This window comes from Emys orbicularis, chromosome 2, assembly GCF_028017835.1.
Source record: "Emys orbicularis isolate rEmyOrb1 chromosome 2, rEmyOrb1.hap1, whole genome shotgun sequence".
NCBI lineage: Eukaryota > Metazoa > Chordata > Testudines > Emydidae > Emys > Emys orbicularis.
Genome location: NC_088684.1, coordinates 91,886,787 through 91,913,487, shown reverse-complemented (window position 1 = coordinate 91,913,487; position 26,701 = coordinate 91,886,787). Strand labels below are relative to the sequence as shown.

The window sequence follows — 26,701 nt, the reverse complement described above, 5'->3', positions numbered from 1 at the left end:
AGGAACTCTGGCAGCGAAATCACTTGGAAGGATTTTGTCAATAATTACCTTTCTAAAGGAATGGTGAGTAGTAGGTATGGGGAATCATAAAATGAGAGATGGCTAGATTGGGCAACAGCATTAGCATGACTTCTGCACAAAAATACTCTGAAACATACTAACAAAGGTAACTAATAAATAGGCTTGGCAGAATTTGACTCTTACTATTTTGTAAGTTTGACAATTGGTATCTATTTGTATTTTTAAGATTTTTGTTTTGTTTTACCTATTTTAACACTTGCAGTTACAGGAAGACTAGGGTTGGGGTTAGGGCAGTGCTGACAGTGGTGCTGCAGGAGGCTCCCTGCATGACTGAGACACCTACATAAGGTGTGAGGGAGGCTGAAGTCCTGGCCTGATGAGCAGAGACCCCTGGGCAGGACTGCAAGGAGGAAGATGTGACCCCGGCTGTAGGGAAGGCCACTCTGCTGCTGAACAGTTCCTGCCCAGGGACAGTTCCCACACTCCTGGATGGTGGCTGAGGCCATGTCTAAACTACCAGCTAAATCAGCACTGCAATGCAGCGGTTTCAATTTAGCGGGTCTTGTGAAGACAAGCCAAATTGATGGGAGCACGCTCTCCCATCAATCTGTGTACTCCACCTCCCTGAGAAGCATAAGGGAAATCAGCGGGAGAGCGTTTCCCGTCAACACAGTGCAGTGTAGACAACGCGGTAACTGGATCTAGCTATGTCGACTTAATCACATAACTGAAGTACCGTAACTTTTTAGATCAATTTACCGCGGTGGCGCAACAATTTTCCATGTTCCACGGTAGTGTAGACCAGCCCTGAGTGAACAGAGACAACTGTTCGCTGAAGGTATAAGATGCAGGGAAGGCGGTTCGCTGCTCCTGGCCAATGGGGGCTGCGTGAAGCAGCACGGGCCAAGGGTTGTGCTGGCCGCCCTTCCCGCAGCCCCCATTGGCCCGGGACGGCAAACCGCAGCCAGTGGGAGCCGCAATTGGCCGAACCTGTGGACGCGGCAGGTAAACAAACTGGCCCGGCCCGCCAGGGGCTTTCCCTGAACAAGCGGTGGACCAGCTTTGAGAACCACTGTTTTAAGGGAAATGATTGGAAGAGCATATATTGGGATTCAAGGCCAGGTATTACTTTAAATTCTAATTAATTTTTTTAATTAACTGGATTTCAGCTTTCTGGTGTTTTTATAGTTCCTATTGCGATGTTAACATGGCTATGTTGTGTGTATGTTGTGTATTGGATGATTGTTTATACAGTTTAAATAGGTGACTTTATATGTTTTCTGTAATGTGGCAGAATTAAGATTATTGTAACTTAATTTTTGAGCTTCCAAACTTGTTTGGTTGAAACTTTCAACGTTACTGTTGTACTGATGTGCTTTGCGGTTTTTTGGATTTAATTTCATTTTGAGAGTGTGGGAGGAGAAAACTACCTGATCGTTTTGTGAGTTCCCACAAGTGTCTACATGTTTGACACACAAGTAATTATGCAGTAACATAATTATTTCTGTGTTCTTGCATGTGTACAGCTGAACACTTCATCATGTTTTGAGCCTAATTTTCAAACCTAGGTGCTCCGATAGGATGTCTTAAACTTGTATTTGGATACTCATATTGACATCTCATAGAAGTGTACGGCTGGAAGGGACCTCAAGAGGTCATCAAGTCCAGCCCCTTTTATGAGGCAGGACGAAGTACCCCTACACCATCCCTGAAAGGTGTTTCTCTAACTTGTTCTTAACCTCCAATGATGGGGATTCCACAACCTTTCTTGGAAGCCTATTCCAGTGCTTAACTATCCTTTAAGATAGGTTTTCTTAATATCTAACCTAAATCTCCCTTGCTGCAGATTACTTCTTGTCCTTTCTTCAGTGGACATGGAGAATAATCGATCACCATCCTTTTTAGAACAGTCCTTAACATATTTTGAAGACTGTTTTCTGGTGCCCCCTTAGTCTTCTGTTCTCAAGACTAAATATGACCGGTTTTTCAACTTTTTCTCATAGGTATGTTGGTTGTTTGTTTTTTGTTTTTGTAGACCTTTTATCATTTTTGTTGCTCTCCTCTGGATTCTCTCCAGTTTGTCCATATCTTTCTTAAAGTGTGTCACCCAGAACTGGACACAGTATTCTGGCTGAGGCCTCACCAGTGCTGAGTAGAATGGTATTAGCCTTTTTTGCAACTGCATCACACTGTTGACTGATATTCAATTTGTGATCCACAGTAACCCCCAGATCCTTTTCAGCAGTAGTGCTGCCTAGCCAGTTATTACCCATTTTGTAACTGTGCATTTGATTTTTTTTTTTTTTTCCTTCCTAAGTGCCACTTTGCCACTTTCTTTATTGAATTTCATCTTGTTAATTTCAGACCAATTCTCTGATTTGTCAAGGTCATTTTGAATTCTAATCTTGTCCTCCAAAGTGGTTGCGACACCTCTCACCTTGATGTGATCCTCAGATTTTTATTCACAAACACTCTCCGTTCTATTGTCCAAGTAATTAACAAAATTACAGAATAGTATCAGACCCCTAGGGGATCCCACAAGATGTGCCCCCCTCCCTCATCTCCAGCTTGACTGTGAACTGTTGATGACTACTCATTCAACCAGTTTTGCACCTACCTTAGGCCTGGGCTACACTAGCAGGGGGGTTCAAACTAAGATACGCAACTTCAGCTACGCTATTCGTGTAGCTCTTAGTTCAACTTTCCTGGCCGTCCTCACGGCGGTGAGTTGACTGCTGCGGCTCCCCTGTCGACTCCGCTTACTCCTCCTGCCGAGGTGGAGTACAGGCGTCAATTCAGGGATCGATTTATCGCGTCCAGACGAGACGCGATAAGTCGATCCCCGATACATCGAACACTACCCGCCGATCCGGCGGGTAGTATATACATACCCTTATATAATTTCATCTAGGCCTCTTCTGTGATAAAAAGGCCTATTAGGTCATCTGGTCCTCCTTTCTAATACAGTAGTTTTTGCTGTTGATCATTTATTAAGACTTATGTAGCTGACTGTCAAAATGAGATTTGGGCACCCTGTTTAGATTATTATATTTGAAAATTGGGCTCTCGCTGTTTATTTGCATGTCCAGTCACTGAAGTAAATGCAATTAGATATGTGTATTCCCAACTAAATGCAAATCGGTTGCCCACTAGAATGGTGCACTCATAGAGCGTTTGTTTCATGGAGAGAAGTGTTTTCCTATTTTAACATAATGAAATTAAACTTGACACCATACATTCCTCAAAAGGATTAGGAATATGACAAATTTGAGGCTTTCAAACAAAGCTGTTTGAGTTATGAATTAGAGGTATGGCGGAGTACAACTTCTTAAATGTGAAGCTTCTTTCACTTGCATAAATCAGAAGCAGCTCAATAGATTTTTAACTCAAATAATTCAGCTTTTGGAATGAAAATGTTTGAAAAATGGCAAAATGTTGACATTTAAGGCTATGTCTACACTACAAATTAGTTCGGTATAATTTACGTCTCTCAGGGGTTTTGAATAATCCATACCCCTGGGCAACGTAAATTATACCGACCTAAGTGGCAAAGTAGACAGTGCTATGTTAGTGGGAGAGCTCTCTCGTGTTGGCTTAGAGCACCTCTGGTGGAGATGCTACAGCGGCACAGCTGTATTGGCACAGCTGCGCTGCTGTAAAGGGTGATATAGACATGGCCTAAGTGATTGAAAGTTATTTTTGATAGCATGGCCATCTCAGCCTTAACTGTAGCTTCTCAACTATAAAATAATCTCAATCTTAACTTTGCTGCTTCTATACATTAAAAGGAAGATATGGAATTGCACACTGTTACACCAGCAGTGAATCTGGGCTGCATTTTAAAATGTTTCTGTAAAATGTAAAATTATCTGTAGTGCATTCTAAAAATGTTTATTCCTTTCTCTTGCAGGTGGACAGACTAGAAGTAGTGAACAAGCGCTTTGTTAGAGTGGTCTTTACTCCAGGAAAGTCTCCTATGGAGGGGGTAAATTTTAGTTTTGAATATGGATACATGTATTGCAGAAGGCAGCAGAACTCTTCACTTCAAATACAAAATTGTTGCTGCAGAAAACTTGGTCTATCTATTACCATTCTCCCCTATTTTAACTTCCATAAGGTTACCTTTAATATTCTGACTATTTACCTTTAATGTTCTGACTATTTTGTTTTTTGTCTCTCCTGATTCTTTGCCTCTGCTTATCCATGCTCTACCCCTATAAATAGCTAAAACCAAGACACATTACCAAACTAATTTTAAAAATTGTTTTGTAGTTGTTCTTTCCTTCCCATGCCCACTGTCTTAGTCCACATGCAGAGCCTTCAGAAATCTGTGTTTCAGCAGCTAGCAGTTTCCTACTGTAAATTAGTCCACAACATGCTGCACATCTAGTATTGAAAATCCTTTAGTAGTACATGCATTTATCTATAAACTCACTTGATTGCCCCTACCAAAAAAAAAATTGCATCTTGATGATTTTCCAATCTTCACTAGCTAAGTGAAAACTGAAGAGATGATCTGGATTTTGACTCTTTCATTGTCTTAAGAAACATAGTTCTTAGCTTGGTAAAACACTTCCTGGTTCTCCTTGGGAACCATTTCCCTGTAACCTGGTGAGGATGAAAGTGTAAGTCCTGGCTAAAGTGCTCCAAAGAGTAAAGTACCCAAAGACAAGCCCTAAACTTTTTTTTTTTTTTTTAAAGTTAGTGCTAATAACTATCAGTATTCCCTGTAAACTACACACACTTGTGGCGGTGGCGCAACAATTTTCCATGTACCACTCATGTCACAAACTGCGCCGCTCACAACTTCCTATTTCTCTGGGGCAGGTGCTGCAGGGGCTGGACTAATGACTGAGGCCGGGTGGGGCTTTGTGGCTCATGGGGGCAGAGGCGAGAGTGGGACCTGGATGGGCTGAAGTGGCTGCAGCAGTGACTGGGATCGGTGAGGGAGCAAGTAGGATATGGGGTGATTGGGTGAGGGCCAAGAACAGCTACCTTTGCAAGAGAGATGCAAACTGCCGAGACCCCTTTCCAGTCTGGGACTGACTGGGCTGTTTCCACCACCACCACCATGAGACTCAGCTGCTCCCCTCAGTCCCAATGCAGAGCACCCACCCGTCTCTTCCTCTTATCCCTGACGCCCCGACTGTCCCCCACTCCCTATATGGAGCACCCACCCTGACTCCTCTTCCTATCCCTGACACCCTGACCTCCCCCACAGCCCCATTTCAATCTGCTCCTCATGTGCAACACCCACCCACACATGCTCCATTCCTCTGCTCCCTCCACCCTGACACTCCATTCCCCATTCCCATACAGAGTAGCCACCCCAACACCCCGATAAGAAGACTTAAAAAAAAAGTTTGCCCAAAGACTAAAATCTAGTGCTCAGAGGAGTTTGTGGCCCATGCAGCAGAAAGCAAACTTAGAGGGAATGTTGATAACTATTGAAATATTCGGGTTTGGATGACAGCACTGATCATTTCAGACATGCTTAATGTTAAGCAAGCTGGATGACATTACCACTGGCCATATCCCTAAAACATCATTCCATATTTTTAAGACATTATATGGTTGTCACTTCTATTTTTAGACTGTACCCAAGGAGCTTCTTTTCCAGACTATTAGCTTTTGCTGAACCAATGTCTGGAAGTCCCTCCAGGGTAAAATGAAATATGCAATAGTTATTTCATCAGTGAAACTAATGTGATTTACTGCTCAGATTTGTTTGTACACTTACTCTTTAACCTATAAACCACGATTGGCCGTGGTTTCTCAACCGGTTAATGGTTAGGATTACAATTTTATGCAATAGCAGGTTTTCAGGGCTAGTCATGGTGAAAAAGAGAAATCATAGAAACATGTTCCTTAAAATAAAAAATCTAGTCTCAGCATTGTTTCAAACCTGAGTGTGGTGTTTTTAACAAGAACAGTGCACTAACTGTTAAGAATTGTGATAAAAGTGAATAGTTGAGGTGCCATAGCAAGCCAAATTTTGTAATTTAGTTTCACAAAATGTATGTAGAAAATTTTTCTTTTCAAACCTGAGAGTGAGGAGCCTCCTTTCCTCTTCAGGAGAAATAGTGGCCATTGTATATTTGTGGCCATTGTATATTTGCTGGGCTCTTGCTCTCCCTCTGCCTCATAGGCAGCCCTAGATTTCCCTTTGAAGATTTTAATGTCTGTTCTATTGGGCTTGTTGAATTCACCCTCTCAAAAAAAAAAACAAAAAAAACAAAAAAAAAAAAACACTTTTTAACAAGTCAGAATTTAAGCCTGTTTAAAGTGCATGAAAATCCTGGCATATATGACTTCTGTGATTGCAATGACCAAAGTCAAGCCTAAGTAATGGTCCTCCAGTAACAATTTGGGTGATATGAGTTTCCATAAATGTACCTACTAAACCTAAACTCATTCTATTCTGCAGTAAATATAAATTATAGTTTTGTAAACTAAAGTAAATATTTCAGTTGTGAAACAGTGAATCAGTCCTTTAGTCTGAGATTAGGCCACTGATTTTTGTGTCTGTTTTTTATCTTTAGATGGATTGTGATGAGGCTGAAACAAATTATTCATCTTGTGGTGATCATAATTTTGTTTTTTTATAGCGATATGTCTGGTTTAATATTGGTAGTGTGGACACTTTTGAGCGGAATCTGGAAACTGCACAGCTAGAGTTTGGAATAGAAGGGGAGAACAGATTACCTGTAGTCTACTCAGCAGAAAGTGATGGGTAAGAAGCTGTTTAAACTAGATATGTTGATAAACTTTTTCTTTCCCAGTGGAATAATGGGGTTGTCCTGTATGCATATCATGGCACACTAGATGGCAGTATTATGAAACACTCACTCTGCTTTGACCTTTGGTTGTGTTCAATATGCTGAACATATGACAATTAATTACTTAACTTTATTCAAAATCTTCATCTCATGTAAGCTTTCCAAGGTTAGCTTCTCATTATATAATATGTATCTGTTTCTGTGCATCCGCAGCTGACCCTGCTTATCCCCTTAAATAGGCAAACTTAATTTATGTTTGCAGCACCTGTGTTTACCCAAATAAAGAGTAGTGGCTCCAAAACATTACATTCTTTGCATTTATCTTCTGTGGCTTCATTTTTCTGAGCTGTCTTTAGCACAGATCACAACTGCCTCTCTTGTTAAGGGTATGTGTCCTGGGCTCTGAATGGCTCAGGTGTATGGGGAAATAGGGATTTTTACCTCAAATTTGGTTTCATTCTGGTCCAGGTGAGCAGTTATAGAAAGAATGACTGCTGTTGAGCTATGTAAAATTAGTTTGGCCTGTCAGGAATTACATCTCCTGGGGTATGCTACTCCCAGGGGCTTCTTGACTCCTTGAGGAGAAATGAACCGGTTCTGGCCTCTTGAGAAGCTGTAGGTAGCAGATGGGTCACTGCTGCCAAGCACTTGGCTGCTGCCTCTCCATATATGCATGTTCTTTCAATGTCTGTTTGTCACTGTTGCCACGGTCTGGGTATGCATATTTTTTTTCTTCCTCTGTACAAGGTAGTGATACACTGTGGTGTTCCTTGTTTTCTCTATGGCAACAGGAAAGATGGTCCAGTGGTTAGCCTGGACTCCAGAGCCCTGGGTTCAATTAGCTGATTCTCCACAGGCTGCCTGTGAGACTTTGAGCCAAGTCACTTAAGCCTTGTCTTCATTGCTAAAATGGTGCATTTTTTTTACCTTGGGGTAACTAGTGCATGAGCTATTCTCAGGTAAAAATTCAGTGAGGACAAGACACTTTTATTTTACCACAAGGTCAGCACTATACCCCTGCCTGAGGTTGACCTCACCTAATTAATCTCACAGTAAAACTCAGTGCGTTGTCTTCACTGTGTTTTCAGTGGGGATTGCTCACATGTATTGGTTACCCTGAGGTAAAAAATACACTTTTCTTAGTAGTTAAGACAAGGCTTTATGTGTCTTTGTGCTTCAGTCCTCATCAGTGAAATGGAAATAGTACTTCCCAGGGATATTGTAAAGATAAATGCATTAAAGATTGTTAGGATACTATGGAAATGGGGATGTCTAAGTACCAGAGGTAACTAGCTTGCAGAGAGCTGTGCTGGGACAGAATGAACAATGATGGTGGAAGGGGTGTGTCAGACGATGGGGAGCATGGGTATGGGGAAGGGCTATACTGGGACTGAATGAGGAAGGAAGAAAGAAGGAGTAGACAGAGTGAAATAACAGCAAGAGCAAAAAGCAGCGTTAGAGAAAATGAGGGGGGGGTGGGGGTTAAGGGGAAAACGATGCCTGCAAGAGGAATTCCAGCATAAAGGTTGGGAGCTGTTGTCTTAGGACTGTTGATCATAACTGACAGCCTCATTAGCAGAGAAAGTTTTAATGGGCCTGGACACTGAGCTGCTTCTCTCTTCTAGGTGGTCTTCTGATAAAATATTGAGGCATACTGTCATTTCCCATTGTGCTTGTTACAAGGATAAGTAGATGACTTCAGTTTCCAGTTCTATCACTTGTCACTAATCAGATGCATAGGAGTATTTCTCTGTTTAAATGCTGTTTGACAGTTGTCTTTTTTTTTTTTAAGGGCTTTAATTCAAATACATTTCAATCCACATTTTTAAATGTTGATTCTTTGCGATCATGATTACAAAAAAGGAGGCTCTGTAGAATCTGTTTATGGTTTCTCTAGTTTAGTATCTGTTCCCATATTTCCCCTTAACCCTGTTATGCATTGTATGCACTTCCTGTAACTTAGTCTACAGATTACTAGAACATAAACTCTGAATAACCCCCAAGATCTATAATGGAAATTAACTTTTGTATGCATTGTAATATACAGTAGAGACTCTTTACCAATGTGTGATTATTTTTTCCTCTCTCTCCTCAGCTCGTTTCTTCTGAGCATGCTGCCCACAGTCCTTATAGTTGGCTTCTTACTGTACACAATAAGACGAGGGCCCGCTGGCATGGGTCGAACAGGGCGAGGAATGGGTGGACTCTTCAGCGTAGGTGAAACCACAGCCAAGGTCCTAAAGGATGAAGTAGATATAAAGTTCAAAGATGTAGCTGGCTGTGAAGAGGCCAAATTAGAAATAATGGAGTTTGTTAACTTTCTGAAAAACCCAAAGCAATATCAGGATCTAGGAGCAAAAATCCCTAAGGTAAGAGAACAATAGCTCAGAAGATGAGGGAGATGTAACACTTATTTTAAACAGCACTTTGTGAATTTTTTTCCTCTCCTCATTTAAAATTATTTCAACTACAAAGCTATTCTCTAGGTACTTTGAATCAGAGTAGTAACCTTTAAAGTAGATGGTGCTTTCCAGCTCCTGTCTTCTGACAAAGAATCTGAAGAAAAGCCAGTATTAAGAGCCAACAGTGTGCATTGCTATAAGGCTGTCCCTGTCCTGAGGGGCATACTCTAATTTCATGTTGGCCAAAACTAGAGAACAAGAGAGAGAGAATTTACGGACTATAGTATATAATCAATTGTTGTAAAGCTGCCTATTTTTTCACCCAGACCCAATCTTACACCTGGCATATTTAAGTTAATATTTTTCAAAATTTTGGCCAAAATGCTTTGAATTTACTACTTGCACTAAATCTGTTTTCAAAATCAGGCATCATATTGTCATTAGTTTTAATCTCTCATATGCTGGTTTAACACCAGTATAATTCCAGTGAGTTTAAGTGAGATCGGAATCAGGCGTACAGCCTCCTAAACTTAATTCTTCATCCCATTCTAGACGTCTTGAATTGGACTGATTAATTATCATAACATTAACTGGAGAAGGTGTTCTGATGGAAATGTTATAACAAATATACTTTCTTTGAAAAAAGCTAATTATGCTCCTTTTTGCAGGGGGCCATTCTGACGGGTCCTCCAGGCACTGGGAAAACACTTCTAGCTAAAGCTACAGCAGGAGAAGCTAATGTTCCTTTCATTACAGTCAATGGCTCTGAGTTCTTAGAGATGTTTGTCGGCGTGGGTCCAGCTAGAGTAAGTCTTTGGCCTTGCTCTGTTGTTGCAGTGTCAGTTGTTAAAAAGACGCTGTCAAGGTTGGTAGGCCAAAAGTTTGATGTACCTTAAGTTAGTCATCTGTTCAATATCCTACTAATAATTTCAGGTGTTTTTCTTTAAATGATAGCCACAAAGTTAGCTTTCTTTAAAAAATAAAATAAAATAAAAAAAAATATATCAGTGCAGTTATTCTCCAGTTGCAGGCCACCCTGTGCTTGTTACTCTTTACCTTTGCTGTGTTTGCATAAATTGGTACTAAATAAACTCTCATAATTCTGTTCTGATGTGCATATAAATTGCGACTGCAGCCGTGGCAATGTCTCCTCCCTCTCTAAATTTTTGTCAGCATTTCTCTGAGACCTTGGGCCCTTTTTAAGTGTCTGTCTGTTCAGAAACTTGTCTGGGTCATAAAAATTTTGCTTCTAGCTGAAAAATGAGCTAGAAAGACTTAGTCCAAAAATTATGTATTAAACTTGTTTGGCTGTTTTAACGGAAGGTTAAAAAGTAACATTACAGTTTCAGATGCTGTTTTGCATACATCCATAACTAATCAATGAATTGGGATTAAAAATTAAATGTATGGCTCATCATTAGACAATGTCCAACCCTGAGATTCGAGCAGTTTCAATAGAGCTTTCAGACATAACTGCAACAGAACAGCTTGTTCATCCCTAACATGATTTTGCAGCTGTGTTACTGATAGAAGTGCTGCTTGTATTGAGTTTTTTGGGTGAGGTGGATACCTGGTCACTAGAACTATATTAAGACCATTAACTTAACATAGACCAATAGCTTTGACCTATACATGCTTATGTTCTTGTATCAATAGATTTTTAAAAAATATTACCAGCCCCACCTATATTAAGGTTACTCAACACTTCCCATTATAAGCAACTGAGAATAGGGTCTTATAACTTTGTCAAGCTCTAATTATTTAGGCTGAAATTTTTCATGCTGGGTGTCTGCGTTGGCTGAATTCTTACGGAAAACTTCAGCCAAAACAGTTCAGCCATTTCTGATTTCAAGACTAGGGAAGAATACATAGTTTTGCCCATGTGAAAAATTTCTCCTGATTCTTTGGGGGGGGAGAGGGGGGAATGCCTACCATCCTCCCATTCTTTGGAGCAGAGATGTGAAATTTGGCAGAGTGAGATGGCCTATGAGTCTGGGATGTGCCTTTTGTGAAGTCCCTGTGAAAAATGCACCCAAATTTGGACAAGATATATAAGCCTTCCAAAAAAAAAAAAAAAATGCAGTTCAGTTCAGTAGAGATTTAATAGCTAAATTCTCCGAAGATTTAATACACATTGAGCATGCTTAAGCCTCTCTCAGCTGCTAGTGCTGACCAGACTTGCACATGTGCCATCCACACAGAATGAGAATACTCTGTCCCCCCACACACTCCAGTCACAGGCAGAAGATGTATGTACTATTCCCCACAGAGTGATGAAGTATGCTCCAGCCCAGGACTTTGGGGGCTCAGAAGGACTTTCCCTGTAATGGCTGCTCCAGGCTTGGCACTAAAACTCTGAGCAGGGAGCCTGTTTCTCTGTCTTCTCAGTTACACCCCTGAGCCCTGCTAACATCCAGGCAACATGGAGAGGAAAGCTGCCTGATTCAACGCAGAGGGCACAAAATCAGGACTGGAAGAGGGAAAGGAGTAGATTGGGGTCGGGGGACTGAGTTGGAATGGTAGACTGGGACTGGTTGAGCAAGGGGACTGGGATGAAGGGGTACGTGCTGAGGGATGCTGGTACTGGAAGCCATTAAAGGAAGGAGGTGTGAAGGAGACAGCCAGTTGGTTTGGCAGGGGACGAAGTGGGGGAAAGATGAAAAGAAGCAGATTGTACGACAAGCCTGCTGAGGGAGAGTGGGACTGGGAGCTAGTGCTGGGGGAGGAAGACACTGGCTGGATGAGAACAGTAGGAGGGAACTAGGACTGACAGAGCAAAGACACTGGCTACAGGAAGGTGGGGGTGGGGAGGTGGATGAAAACAGCATCTGGTTGGACAAGGGTAATGGGACTAGGACAAGGAGCCAGAAGTGAGGAAGACACAGGACTGAGACAAGGAGAGTTTGGAGGGGACGGAGCAAGAGGGATGAAGACTGGGGGAATGGGCAGAAGTCTATTCCTGCTAGAGAGCACTCCCCTCCAGAATCTGGAATGGAACCTATGATTCCAGAGTCTCACCATTCTTCTCATCAGAAAATATTAAGTGAAACCCACTGACAAATGGTTTCATCCTCCTCTAGTGCTGGTTCATAGAAAGGATGACAATTTACCACTGCTAACAGTTATTGTTGGCTCAAGTGGCAGAGGGTCTGTGCTGTGCACCTAAAGGTACCAACCCTGCTGAAGATCCATGTGAGTGCCAGTATGAGGCCAGATGATGGAATTTCTGATTTTTCAGTTTGCTTTTTTAAAATCCTACAAAATTATGGATTAAAAAAAAATTTTTAAAAGAACATTATTAAGGTTGCTACATCAAGCACTCTAAATGAAGAAACACTAGAGTTAAGGTTACCTGTGTGGGCTTAATTCAGCCCCCTTGTGTATGTGCATTACAATATAATCTTTAATTACATGATCGCATGTTATTTTTTTCCCACAGGATGTCTGCCTTATTTGTTACACTGTGTGGAAGGTGCTTGATTAATGAGTAGCTGTTCAGTATATTATTTTATCCTGGTTGTTCTATCTGGCCCCAGGCCTTATTTACTGTACACTATTCAAACCCTGCTTTGAATACAGAATTTAATTTCCTTATCAATTTTTCTATGGTGCTCCTATCTATGGCATCAGAATGCCTCAACATTAATTAATCTTCACAAAACCCTGCGAGGAGAAGGAATGGTATTATCCCCGTTTTCTAGATAAGGAGTTGAGGCACAGAGTTAAAGTCAAGTTTCTAATAATCTGGGGTGCCAAATTTGAGACAACTAGAACCTAAGTTTTGAGTCTTCAGCAGTATATAACATTTATATATTCAAGTACAGTTCCTGTTGATTTCCGTTTCAGCACTTCTGCAAATCAGGTCCCAGGGTCTCAAGTTGGGCACCTAGAGAATGAGGAACAATTAATTAGTGATCACCTGTGGAAAAGTTTGGTTTAAATGATTTTCTTGGCATTACACAGGAACTCTGGCAGAGGCAGGGATAGAATCAGTTTTCCGGGGCACGATGAGTCCATCCTTTCTGCAATGCCCTGCCTTACTCATTACAAATCTGTCAACTTCAACAAATGAGGTGGAAGTCCTGCAGACAGGACTCCTTTATAAAAACAACCCTGATTCATCACCAGAGCAGGTCCATCCTGTTCACTGGAAGGAAAAAAAAAGTGATCACGTAATTTAAAACCATATCATAATACATATGCACAAGGGCTCTCAACTTTCATTCTGGCACTTCCTAACTTTTGAGTGCTTAACTTTGCAACCATAATGTTAACATAGTTTTGTGTATAACAAACAATTGTTTTGTCCAAAACTCATTTCTCATTGCACCACCTTTTGCCTTTTTGGGATATGCCTTTATTTTACAGCTTTAGTAACCTGAATAATAAAGCTGTGAAGCTGGACTATATTGGCAAATAGTTCTCCATAGACCCTTGTGCAAGCTTTCTCTTGGATTGGTTTATTCTCATGCCTTCTCCTTTTCTGTTCTTCCCTGTTAGTGCCCTTCGTCTTTTTGGTTTTTTTTTTTCTCTTGCTGACTTGGCTCTAATGAGACCCTCATGGTCTGATTACTAGGGTGAGACAGCAGAATACCTCCATAGGGCCACACTGCATCCAAAAGCCTGACATTCTGTCTCATTGGCTACAACCTTTACTATTGGATATGATAGTTAATACCTTTGCTTAATTAAACCATAACTTCAAGTATAGCCTGCATACAGGTTTTCCAAGAGAGAAATATACTGAAAGGTAGAGGTAGGAATAAGGTGTTTGCGAGTGAGGGAACCCAGAAAAAGATAGACATTCAAAATTTCATATCCCATCTCTTCTTAACTGACCTATAACTTGAACCAATTATTTTCAACCTTTGGAGAAAAATTTTCCTGTGGCTTCACATTATATTTGCTAACTTCTAGGCCAATTCCTAGCCAATGTAATGGGGATAGGATGGGACTAAAATATAGGTATTATAATTTAACATGGCTACAGGTTAAGTATGATCATGGCCCTAATGTCTCTCTTGAACACATTGATGTCTTGTACCTGCAGATGATAAACTAAAGCTGACTAAGAACATATCACACAGTAGACCTAAATACATCTAGTTCCAGTGATTTTTTTTTTTTTTTTTTTTGGATTGTGAAAACTTTTGTGTTTTTTATTGATTACAAAAACTCATTCCATATTTAACTTGCCTGCAGTGGAGAAATAGTACACCACATACCTCTTAAACTTCACTTTGGTCAAGAAAATGACAGTTGAAAAGTCAGTCACATTTTATAGTAGAACTATGTAAAATTGGTGTCACTTTTCTCGACATATCTATTTTGTGGTTATTCAGAGTATTATCTGTTTACTTGAGTGGAAAAAAAATGAGTTGCTAGGGGTTTTTTACTGCTTTTTGCTCCTCTCAGACCTATAAAGTTGCCACAGCTATCATTGACCTGGAGTCTATTCTCTTCTTTATTATGATACAGTTGGGACACTTGTACAAACCCGGTGAAGGCAATGGGCATGTAAATGTATCACTAGTGACATAACTTGTCTTACAGAACCTTTATTACTAGTGATCGTGTATTGAGAGATTCCAGTCTGAGTTTGTAGGACTGAACTTTAGAAAAATGTCTTTATCCTGCAGTGAGTTGCATGGGTTGGACTGTCATCAAACTTGTAAACCAAATATATTTTGATTTGTAAGCCATTGAGAGATTAATTGGGACCCACAATGCAATTGTTAAAGTTACTGTTCAGGATAGAACAGCACTTTAATCATGCAAGTACAACAGTCAGTGGTTGTTTTCCTTTTTACACCTCTACCCCGATATAACGCGACCCGATATAACACGAATTTGGATATAACGCGGTAAAGCAGTGCTCCGGGGGGGTGGGGCTGCGCAGTCCGGTGGATCAAAGCAAGTTCAATATAACACAGTTTCACCTATAACGCAGTAAGATTTTTTTGACTCCCGAGGACAGCATTATATCGGGGTAGAGATGTATTTAAAAATTTAACTCTCTGGTCTGGTATGTTTTCCTAAAACAATCTCTGCAACCCAAGAATGTATGAAAGACAGGTTTATCTTGCATTACTGCCTTTCAGTCTTGCAGTATTGTGGCTTCATTGTAGTCTTCCATTCCTTGCCATTTGGGCTAGAGGATCTTGTTTTGAACATTTAACAGTGAGACTAGCTGGAATCTTAAAAGCCAGTGATGTGATACTGTGATGTGACACTGATCTTGGGTCTATTTGTGACTAGATGATTGAAAATAACAGAGGTATTACCTTCTCTTTTTAAGGTCCGTGATTTATTTGCTCTGGCCCGTAAAAACGCCCCTTGCATTCTCTTCATTGATGAAATAGATGCAGTAGGAAGGAAGAGAGGACGGGGAAACTTTGGAGGGCAAAGTGAACAAGAAAACACACTCAACCAACTTCTAGTAGAAATGGATGGTAACTATTTAGTTCTAATACTGGGTTATAAGAGTAAGACACAGATGTATCTTGATTAATTTGTAATGGAATGAGATAAATATAATAATGGTCATGGACAAAAATATAAATGTTTTTATAGATGTGGGTGCAGAAGGAAGAGAAAATGAAATAATAAATTAGCTGTTCATATCTATAAATCTTAGCTAAAATCCTGGTCAACTATAAGTAAAATGAATATGACGTGCTTTTCCCCATTTATTTAAATTAAAGAGAGAGCACTCGGTTTGGCACACATTGAGGTCTTCACTTAAAAGTGTTCAGGAAATAGCAGAGCAGAGATTCTGCATTTGAGGTTTGTTTCTTTGGCAGATTTGTGTGGAAAAGTCTTTGCTCAAGACTAGTCCATCTCTAGTCAATGTTACTAATCCCAGAATTTCATTAGCATTATATTCACTGTCAAATATGTAGAATAAACTAGATGTTAATACAGTGATTTACCCAAGGACCCCCCCCCTTTTTTTTTTTAACAAGTTGTGAGAATCCAGACATTTTCTGCCACATATACTAATGAGTTTCTAAGGTATTTGCAGTATCACTACCTTAGAGCTTGTGTGGATTACTGTATAGTGAAGTGGTTCTCAAACTTTAGCAACCTGAGAACCCCCATTTTGATTTAAATTTTTTTTGCAGACCCCCCAAGCCAGCTTCTAATTTTCCCGAGGGGTGCTCAAGCCCTGCTCGGCCCCAGGCCTCGCCCCCATTCCACCCCTTCTCCCAAGGCCCTACCCTGCCCCACCTCTTCCCACCCCACCCTTGTCCTTCCTCTTCCCCACCTCTTTCCACCCCATCCCCAAGTGTACCCGGTCCCTGCTCCTCCCCCTCCCTCCCAGCGCCTCCTGCTCGCCGCTGAACAGCTGTTCCGCAGCATGCAGGAGGCATTGGGAGGGATGGGGAGGAGTTGATCAGTGGTCCCAGACATGACTCATGGACCCCCAGGGGTCTGCGGACCCCAGTTTGAGAACCGCTGGTATAGTGGTTAGGTTTAAAAAGTGCTTCTTTCTAATGCACTGTCTCTCTTTCGTTTACAGAGATGCAGTAGTTCTGTAAAGTGGGCAGTCTAAACTACTTTCTGCTACACCATATGATTTTTTTTTTTTTAATTAATGAATGGTGATTGTGTGGTTTTAAATATTGTTTACCCACTTCATGGTTCTTTTTTGTTTTTGTTTTTTGGACAGGATTTAACACTACCACAAATGTAGTCATTTTGGCAGGCACCAATAGACCAGATATCTTAGATCCTGCACTAATGAGGCCAGGGCGCTTTGATAGACAGATCTACATTGGTAAGATTATCTATATCTTAGCCTATATGAGTGTGTTCCTACAATCACTTGGGCACATAAATATTCCCACGCCTAAGTGTTTGCTTTTTTAATAGGAAGACATATGTTTATTATGTATTAAATAAAAAAAATTCTTTTTAAACCCTTAAAGGACCTCCAGATATAAAGGGAAGAGCATCTATTTTCAAAGTTCACCTCAGGCCCCTGAAACTAGAAAGCATCATAGATAAAGATAACCTGGCAAGAAAACTTGCAGCACTAACTCCCGGGTTTTCAGGTAAGTGAATTATAAAGCCATACTTGCTCTAAATACACTCATTACATCAGCTGTACCAGCTATCGGGACTGCAGATACTGTTTTCTTTCCTTCCCCACCCTCCTACAGCTTTACTTTTCTGAATGGCTAATAATTTTTAGGTACAGTATGAAATTCTCCCTCTGTTCCATCATTGTGACAGATCCAGATGGTAATTCCCTCCTCCCTCCACCAAAAAAGTCACCTAATTCTCACTACTACTGAAACTGATTTTTTTTTTTTTTTTTTTTTTTTTAATTAATACATTGATTTGGATGTTCCTTTTCTGACTCTAAATGTTACTGGGGAAAAAACCCATACATATAATATATTTTATTTTCTACCCCAGCAGAAAGTTTAGTTATAATCAAATGTTGTCATGATTTTTTCTCAGATATTGAGACATGCTTCCTAGAAATGGGTTTTGGAAATTTTAATCACTGTTCTAATCTAGCCCAGGTCTGTATCGACCAAAAGTTGTTGCCATCTGACAGTGGTGGTCTATATAAAACTTTGTCTGTCTCTGTGTTGCTGTATTTGTCTACAACACTATACCACCACCATAGTTGTCATCAATTGGTGTCATTATATGGAGTCTCTGTAGACATACCAATGATTGAACGGCTTGAAGCCAGAGCTGTCCTTGTGTTCTTACAAGAGATCATTCCCAAGCAAGATTTGAGATGCATTTGGCCCATATGGGGGAAGCCTTCACTGTTGCTACCCATTCTGTACCTGGTCTATAGCTAGATAGCAGACTTTAGGATATAGGACTTACTAGTTGAGTACTTCACAAACAATAAATTCCTCTTAATAATCGATTTAAAGAATTAGGTCCATTAACCTTACTGAATGTATTTATACAGCATAATATATTAAGTGGCGCTCTAGTTCTTTAACGTATACTTAATTTGAGTCAATATTAAAAACAGATTTTTCTGTAGCAATTAAAACCATTCTCTCAAGATTTATTGTGACATTTGTTTTATTGGGATGCTTCAGTCACTTAGCCAAGCACCAGACTATTTTCATCCTGTTAGTGCTAAAAAAATCAGTACTGTAGTTGGAAATGACACTGATGCACATCCTCTGCCTTGGTTTTTAGGTGCTGACATTGCTAATGTTTGTAATGAAGCTGCTTTGATCGCTGCAAGACACCTTTCGAATGCCATAAACCAAAAGCACTTTGAGCAAGCGATTGAACGAGTAATAGGAGGTGAGAGAATAGAATGGATCATTGGTCAACAAGGGAAAAGAGTGGCAGAAGGTTTCTATTTAAATGCTGTAGGTCAGATCTATTTCAGATATTTTGAAAAATAAGTCTTTAGTTTTGCACTAATAGTTAATGTCCTATCTTAAGATTTTAAAAGAATTGGCATCACATATTAAAATGTTCCTCTGCCTCACTGATTCTCCATTCCATTACAAATCTCATCAGGAAACTTCCTTTCTCATTTGCTTAAGCTGAGGGGAAGAACAGCTAACTCTTTATCACTTAAAAGCATTTTGAGATCCGCTTAGTTTGAAAGATACCATACAAAATAAAGTAGTATTGTTTGATTTAAAGAGGAAGTTTTAGTATAGTGCATCAGAATATACTGAAGAACTATTATGTCCAAATTAGAAAGTCTTTTTGATAAAAGTACAACATGCAAACTACTAATTTATTTATCTTCAAGATAATATGGAATTTAAAGTCTTGCATCTCCTTTTCTCGTCTCTTGACTTAACAATATATTCCATACATGGTACCTAAATACCACTGTGACAGGCATGTTATCAATACATAGAGATGCCAATAGGAAATGGAATGTTTTTGTGGAAGAGGGTGTGTCTGAAACTTTTGGTAAGTTATTGTGTTCTTTGTAAAGGTTTGGAAAAGAAAACGCAGGTACTACAACCCGAGGAGAAAAAGACAGTAGCATATCATGAGGCAGGCCATGCAGTAGCAGGATGGTTTCTGGAACATGCTGACCCACTCTTAAAGGTAAAATAGGGAAAAAATTAAAAATTCCCTTGTTTAGAAAAAGGAACACTAAATTAGAAGTATAAGGTTACTAATTCACTTTTTCTTATTCCTTGTTTTGGGAAGAAAATATAAAAATGTGGTGTATTTGTTACTGTCCTATCGGGTATTAAAACATAGTTTCATGAAAGACCATGTGAGTTCTAAGATGCTACTTTCTTGGTTCTCCTTTGCAGCTAGCTTTTTCTTAACTATTTCTGATCAGTTTTTATGGGGGTCTGCTATTAAGGGCCTTCTTGGAAGGTGAAAGACTCCTATCTGGCTCAAAATAAACATGTTCTGTTGAATAGCTTGATGCCATATTACCATGTTACAGTATTAGGAATTGTCTTGTCCACTGTAATTTCCCAATGTCCGTTATGAATCCAGCTACCATCCTCCTGGTTTGTTTAAAAAGAATACAAAATATTAGGAACTAGATAGTTTGTGAGATTTAGAGCCTGCCTTGGTTAGATCAGATTCAAATCTGGGTTGATTCAATAGTGACAAGAAGTTGCAACCATATGACAACTATTCAGCAGCTTATGAGAAATGAACTGATGAGTCTCAGTGCAGTCCTTCAAGGACAAAAACCACCACAACAGTTCACACTAATTGGCAGCTTTGTTGGCAGTATTAGCAGAGAGGCCAAAGACAGAGTGGAATTCAGATTTAATTTCTAATCCAATGCCTAGAGAGGTTTCCTCTAGGTTTGAGGAACACTGAGGAGGGGTGGAGAAGACTGTCAGTTCTCAACTGAGGGGGGGTCGTGACCAGGTATAATGGTGTTGCAACCACACTGTACTCATATTACTAAATGAGAGGGGGAGGTCCGAGCTATGCTTTGACAACCTGAGCGAATGAGTTTCAGTATGTAAGAGGTTGAGAACCACTGAGCTAGATACATCATGAGTTCAGAATACAATTTTTAAGGATTACTAAAGCATTTCTACATTATGATTGGTAATGATCCCTTCTCAGATTTGTTCATCCTTGCTGAAAAATATATCCTAAATCTTCATTACTTCTAGCATTCTCAGTAATGACTACACCATGCCCACCCATTCCCTCCATTCTGTTGATCATTCTCTCACCTCTTCCAACCTTCTTGTTAATTTAATCCAAAACCTTCCAGCTTTTTGTGTACAGACTGGATTTCATCTCAGGTATCAGTTTGTTTAGATTTGATGTAACAGGTGCTAGATTAACAACACTGGAAATTAATTCTTTTTCTCATAAAAAGTATTGCACAATTAAAAATAGGCCAATCTAGATAAGTGTTATGTTTTAAGATGGCTGCTACTAGAGCTCTGCTTTGAATATACTACTGATACCACAGTCCAGGGGTAGCTGAAGCTGCTGCACATGTGGGAAAAACATTTTAATGTATACAGACTAAGGTCTTAGTTTGCAGGAGAAAAGGATTTGAAAAAGTGACCTGTGGTAGACAGTAATGCCCTTGGCATTGACCTTTTAAAACAGTATATGTCACTGTCATGAGATGATCTAGAGAGGGTAAAGATCATGGAGCTGAGGTCAGGAGACATGGCTTTGAGACCCTAAAATGAAAATCTCACTTCTGCATTGCCTATCTGTTTTGATATTTTTACTGTTTGTTACTATGCCATTTCATCAGTATAATCTACCCAACATATTTTTCTTTTTTTGGATCATAATTCAGGAGTTAAATATTTAAGCTTATGTTTATTTTTAAAAGGTAAAATAGAGATGTTTCACAGTTTGGGAATAAAGAGCTATATCTATATCAGATCTCTAAATTTCTTTTAGGATTTCTGATGTCTCCAGTCCATAGTTTTGGTTTACATAAAGTGATAGTGTATGTTAAATTCAACTGAATAGGTATCTTCTTGGGGCACCCAGCTTTAAAAACATTGATCTAGGGTTTGTTCTGATTATCTGAGTTTAAACAGATGCACAAAGCTTGACAAGCAGATGATTGAGTACAGTCTCCTGATTCCAGTTTTAACTATCTGGGTATCAAGTAGTTGTGCTACTAGTCATTTTCTGTTTTTAAAATTATCCACTTGTCTCCAACTGCAGGCATCCCAAATTCCTACAACTTAGACTATTAAACATGGACACCCTCCTTACCAGTAAATGGAAAAAGGATGTCAAGAGTTCTGTACACCCTGTCACAGGACACGTAATACTAAAAGGGCTTAAAGTTCCTTACTATCACCAAATCAAATTTACTTGATTTAAGTATCTTTGAATCTTCATTGGCTGAATAAAATATTAGGACACGTTATAATAGCTGTATCCCAGGTATAAATATTATAATATTTTCCAGGCTTCCAACCTTAGCTGTTGATATCCCTGGTTAGGATCATCCTCATCATAAGTCTGTTTCATAGTTTGAAAGGGGTATGTCTAAAGTCCTATCCTGTCACAAATTCTAAGCTTACCATTAAATCTGAAGGCTGTGGTTTTCTTCAAGTGCTTGCTCATGTCCATTCCATATTAGGTTTGTGTGCTGACCACATGCACCAGTGCCGGAACTGGTGTTCTTCGAGATGTGTTGCTTGTGTCCATTCCACAACCCGCCCTCCTTCCCCACTCTCAGAGTTTCCGGCAAGAAGGAACTGAGGGTGGAGAGAGCCGGTGGCACCCCTTATACGGCGCCATGCGGGTGCCACTCCAGAAGGCGCCAGAGCCGGTCCCCTATGGATACTGCAAAGGGAAAAACTTCCCACATCGGTGGGAAAAACTTCCCACATCTTCACATCTCGAAGAACACCAGTTACGGAAAAGGTAAGTAACTGTCTTTTTTTTTTTTTCCTTAAACCAAGGTATCTATTATCCCACGTGGCAGAGGATTGGGTTATGCCCAGTATTTACCCAAAGAACAATACCTTTACACCAAAGAGCAGTTACTCGACAGAATGTGCATGACGCTGGGAGGACGTGTGTCAGAACAAATCTTTTTCGGAAGAATTACAACAGGAGCCCAAGATGACTTGAAGAAGGTGACTCAGAGTGCATATGCTCAGGTTTGTACTTCAAGTAGGAAATTTTATTTTCTATGTTTCCCACTAAATTGTTTAATACAAAATAACTTTGAAGAAGAGCACACTTTGGCTTGCTGGCCAGGTTTTTGAGTTGCAGAATTTAGACCATATTTTACTGTGCAAGGCTATATTGTCATGTGGTATGCATTTGTTGCATGATATTGGCACTTTGTCTTAAGCATCTGTATTCTGTTTTTGCCCATAGCAATAATCCATGGCTGGGCTGTGATCATTGCATCATATACATTATTCAATGGCCTAGAGATCAAATCAAAGCTGATTGCTCTGCAGGAATGTGTATGTGACATGGCTACACTCAAATGTGCAAAGAAATTTTGCACTTAGAAAATGGCTTTAATATTTTAGTTTACAAGTTTGGATTTGTGGACACGTTCTCGTAGTTATATACCTTAGAGTCCTGATTGCTCAACTAGACTGAATCCATGGGTATGTAGTTAATAGCTGGAAACCATGTGTTTAATGCACCACATGCTGTAAATCTAAGGATGAAAAGAAGGCTAATATTCCAGTGTTTAATATAATAAACAAGACTTCTCAATGGTGATTGTTGTATTATTAATGTAAAGACACAGCTGAGTGAGGTCATTAGCAATGTTCCCTCTAATTTTTTCCATCCATGTGCGGAATAAATTTTGTTATGTGCACTGAGGTATGTGCGGAAATTAGTTAATCAGCATATGGGGTCAGGAAGATATTTCCTACTATTCCAGGGTACATTTACAGGATGGTGATACTTTTACCTTCTGAGTGTCTTGAACTGAATTTCAAATGTACTCCTGACTCAACACACTAAGTGTCATTTATGTGCTGTTTAAAATTTTTAAATACTTTGTGGAAAACTTTCGAAAAGAACAGAATTACCATACTTTGAGACACGGGTGAGGTAATATCTTTTATTGGACCAACTTCTGTTGGTGAGAGAGACAATCTTTCGAGCTACATAGACCTGAAGAATAGCTGTGTGTAGCTTGAAAGGTTCTCTCTCACCATCAGAAGTTGGTCCAATAAAAGATATCACCTCATTCATATCACCTTGTCTCTCTAATATCCGGGGACCAACATGGCTACAATACTGCATACAGTGATACTTTTGTAACTCAGAAACATTCAAACATAGTGAGCATTTAAATGCATCTTGGCTGTTTACAGATCTTTTCGAAATATGTCAAAGATAGATAACTATGAATCTCCTACTTGAAGGAATCTGTTAGTGATTTACAAAAGAGGGAATTAACTCTAGTGTTATGTGTTTTGTAGAAAAAATGCTATTATTTTCTCATTCTAATAAATTATATATTTTAATTCAACTTATAAATAGGTTACTTTTGCTTGATGCTCTATTTTCCAGTACTACACTAATCTAAGTCTTCCACTTATTGCACTGTTCATCTTTCAGATCGTTCAGTTTGGCATGAATGAAAAGGTAGGGCAGATTTCCTTTGATCTCCCGCGTCAAGGGGACATGGTATTGGAGAAACCTTACAGCGAGGCAACTGCAAGACTGATTGATGAAGAAGTGCGAAATCTTATTAACAGTGCCTATGAAAGGACAGTAACTCTCTTGACGGAGAAGAAAGCATATGTGGAGAAGGTAGGTTTTATAATAAAATCTCTTATCACCAATGTCAAGTTTACTAGTTAAAATGGTCAGAATGAGCTGAATACATAGATAAATATGTTGAGTATTGGACCAATAAATTCTTCAACAATATAAAGCATTCAAATGTCCTTGTAATAAGTTGAGTACTTGCTAATATGCAACAAGATGTGTAAGAAGCATATTGTGCACTATTGTTCCAGTATCTTCAGAGCTGTACTTAGGGTTGTTCTGTTAGCAAGTTTTCTTGCAGAGTCGAAGACAGAATTACTCTCCTGCAAACCCTATAGCTGGTGTGGGGGGGGGAAGAAACAGTAAAAGGGTAAAATTAAACATCAAGGTTCTGGAGACAGTAGGTATCTGGAAGAGTATGGTGTAAAACTTCACTTTAATCTTATGGAAGGTGAACATGTAAAATTCTTTCCTCCTTTTTCTCCTCCCTCTGAAACGTTTTTAAATTTTAGGTAACAGGGCTCACAGATTGGAAATAATGCATCTTGGGGATCCCACTTCAGTTCAGGTTCCCCTCCTCCATAAGCTTTACCTCTGATCCAGGCAGACTGATCTTTCAAGGACAAGACAGTTTTCTTGGATGTGCATTATCTGACAGACTTATCTGCAAGAATACAACAACTTGTATGGGTTTCTGTCAGAGTGGTATAGCTGACTACCACCCCAAGAAAGACAGACTGTGCAGTAGTGTTTCATCATCAAAAGGGACAGTTATAAAGTTTGGCAAAACTTCATCTTAAGTGTAATGAACAATGAGAATACAGGAGCCAAGTGTCTGTCAATCACACTTCTTTATTTCCTGTTTATTAAACCATTGTAAGCTTTCCTGTTTTCCTTGTTAACATTTAATCCCTCTTCTCAGTCTCTCCCTTCCTACTTCATAATGTTTCATTTTTCTATGATGAAATATTCTTTTAAGTACATTCCAAAGAAATGTGTGTTGTCCTTGTCATAGCTTACGCTTCTTTTATTTAAGCATGGGTGCTGTACAAGACATCACTTGCCCAAGAAGCTTGCAACCTACAGTCTTATACCACTTTCCTCTTGGTACTGTACATGCTATATTCTGCAGAGTGAAACTTAGCCAGTAATAGCTTTGTTTTGTAGCTTGGCGAATACTCTGAACGTAAGTCAACCTCAGACCCATTGTGCCTTTTAATGGTCTGGTGAGCAAAGATACAGGAGCAACTAAGAAGCTGGCCTTCTATCCGTTATTAAATCCCTGTAACATTCTCCAGAGCTCTCTAGCCGCAGCAGCATTATTCTGAAGCAGCCATCGTTGAGCAACAGTGGTATTCAAGGCACTGCACCTGATACAGGGTTTTAAAAGTGCAAAATTCTCAACTACTTTCATGCACATTGAAGGTCTTACAGCATGAAGTGAACCTTGCTGAGAATCCCAGCTCTCCGCCTAAAATCTACCAGCATAGAATTTTGAAGCACAGACTGCCTCTCTAAGTGCTTGCTCTCCCTCTTTTATGTGAGAAAGCAAATACATCCTGTACCTGTTTGTGTAATATAATTTGTTGCTATTTTCAGGTTGCTTTACGACTGTTGGAGAAGGAGGTAATAGATAAAAGTGATATGGTTGAACTACTTGGCCCAAGACCATTTGCAGAAAAATCTACTTACGAAGAATTTGTTGAAGGCACAGGCAGTCTAGATGAGGATACTTCACTCCCAGAAGGCCTTAAAGATTGGAACAAAGATCGTGAAAAAGAGAAGGAGAGCACAGATGAACAGATTGCCAGGCAGATAACAGGAGGGATACCATTTTAGTTTTGAAGTATGCTGTGATATAAAATTGCACAATATTTTTGATTTGCATTCTGAAAAGACCGGAAAACACTTCAATAGTTTGACTTAAGAACCATCTGCATAGTCAAACATATCTTTAGTGATGGTAATCAGAAGAGCAGGGGTTGACACAGAGGGATAAGAATACTCAGATCTCTCTTAAGCTGTCCTCACTTCATAGGTAAAAGATTATCACTTCTGAGCTGTCAACTAAGGGAGATGTTAATTAGAGATTGGCCTGCATTAGAACCTGAGAACTGAACCCCTCTAAAATTTTGGAATGGTTTGGATCCAAGTCCAAACTGTGTGTGTCAGGTCCATTTCTAAATTTATTTAAGCTGATGCAAATTAAGGTTCCATTAGTATTGATCTAGATAGTCTGTTTATGTGAGCTCTACCCAATGTGAATCATTTTTAACATCTATATGTGGGAAAACGTATTATTAAATGCTTAGCCAAGGGTCTAGTCAGCTTACGAAAACACTTGATGTTTCTGCAAAGCATCAGCTTTTTTCACCCTCCTCCTATTTAATCTTACTCCTTTTTTCTTTCCCCCTCATCTCCAAAACCAATTTGTTCACAGGGAACTACCATGTAAATTTACCATGAAATTGGAGACCCATTGAATGCTTTACAGTTATAGTCATGGTTCAGTGTCTTAAAGTGTAAAACTAAATTCAACTTCTGCAGTTTTAATAAAATGTGGGTTTTTGGTTTTTTTTACAGGGAGCTGTAAGATATTGAATATGTGAATGCACTGTGTTCATTGTGTAAATAAGATTTCTTTGAAAGTCATTAAAATCAGAACGTTGTACTTTTCTGAATATACTGTCTTGCCATTTATTTTAGGTTGATTTCTTATGAGAAAATTTTGGCCCAACTCGGAGGTCTTTATTTCAGCAAAACTCCTACTGACCTGAATGTAAGCTTTTCCTGAGTTAGTACACCAGGATTATTCCTCAT

At 39.5% G+C, this 26,701-nt stretch overlaps 1 protein-coding gene across 1 annotated transcript; it reads left to right on the top strand.

Annotated features, from left to right (window-relative positions):
• AFG3L2 (AFG3 like matrix AAA peptidase subunit 2) lies at positions 1-26,701 on the top strand. Its single transcript, XM_065397882.1, has 14 exons — positions 1-63; positions 3,932-4,006; positions 6,630-6,754; positions 8,896-9,169; positions 9,871-10,008; positions 15,501-15,654; positions 16,875-16,982; positions 17,134-17,259; positions 18,383-18,493; positions 19,149-19,264; positions 22,093-22,293; positions 23,729-23,923; positions 25,481-25,727; positions 26,588-26,701. The coding sequence occupies exons 1-13, from the start codon at positions 61-63 to the stop codon at positions 25,718-25,720; spliced, it is 1,866 nt and encodes a 621-aa protein (XP_065253954.1). The 5' UTR covers positions 1-60; the 3' UTR covers positions 25,721-25,727; positions 26,588-26,701.

What these genes read in the sequence shown, in the direction of transcription:
- AFG3L2 (XM_065397882.1), top strand. An exon ending in ACTAACTCCCGGGTTTTCAG is followed by an intron (nt 17,260 to 18,382) that starts GTAAGTGAATTA and finishes CTTGGTTTTTAG; the next exon opens with GTGCTGACATTGCTAATGTT. An exon ending in AGAAAGCATATGTGGAGAAG is followed by an intron (nt 23,924 to 25,480) that starts GTAGGTTTTATA and finishes TGCTATTTTCAG; the next exon opens with GTTGCTTTACGACTGTTGGA.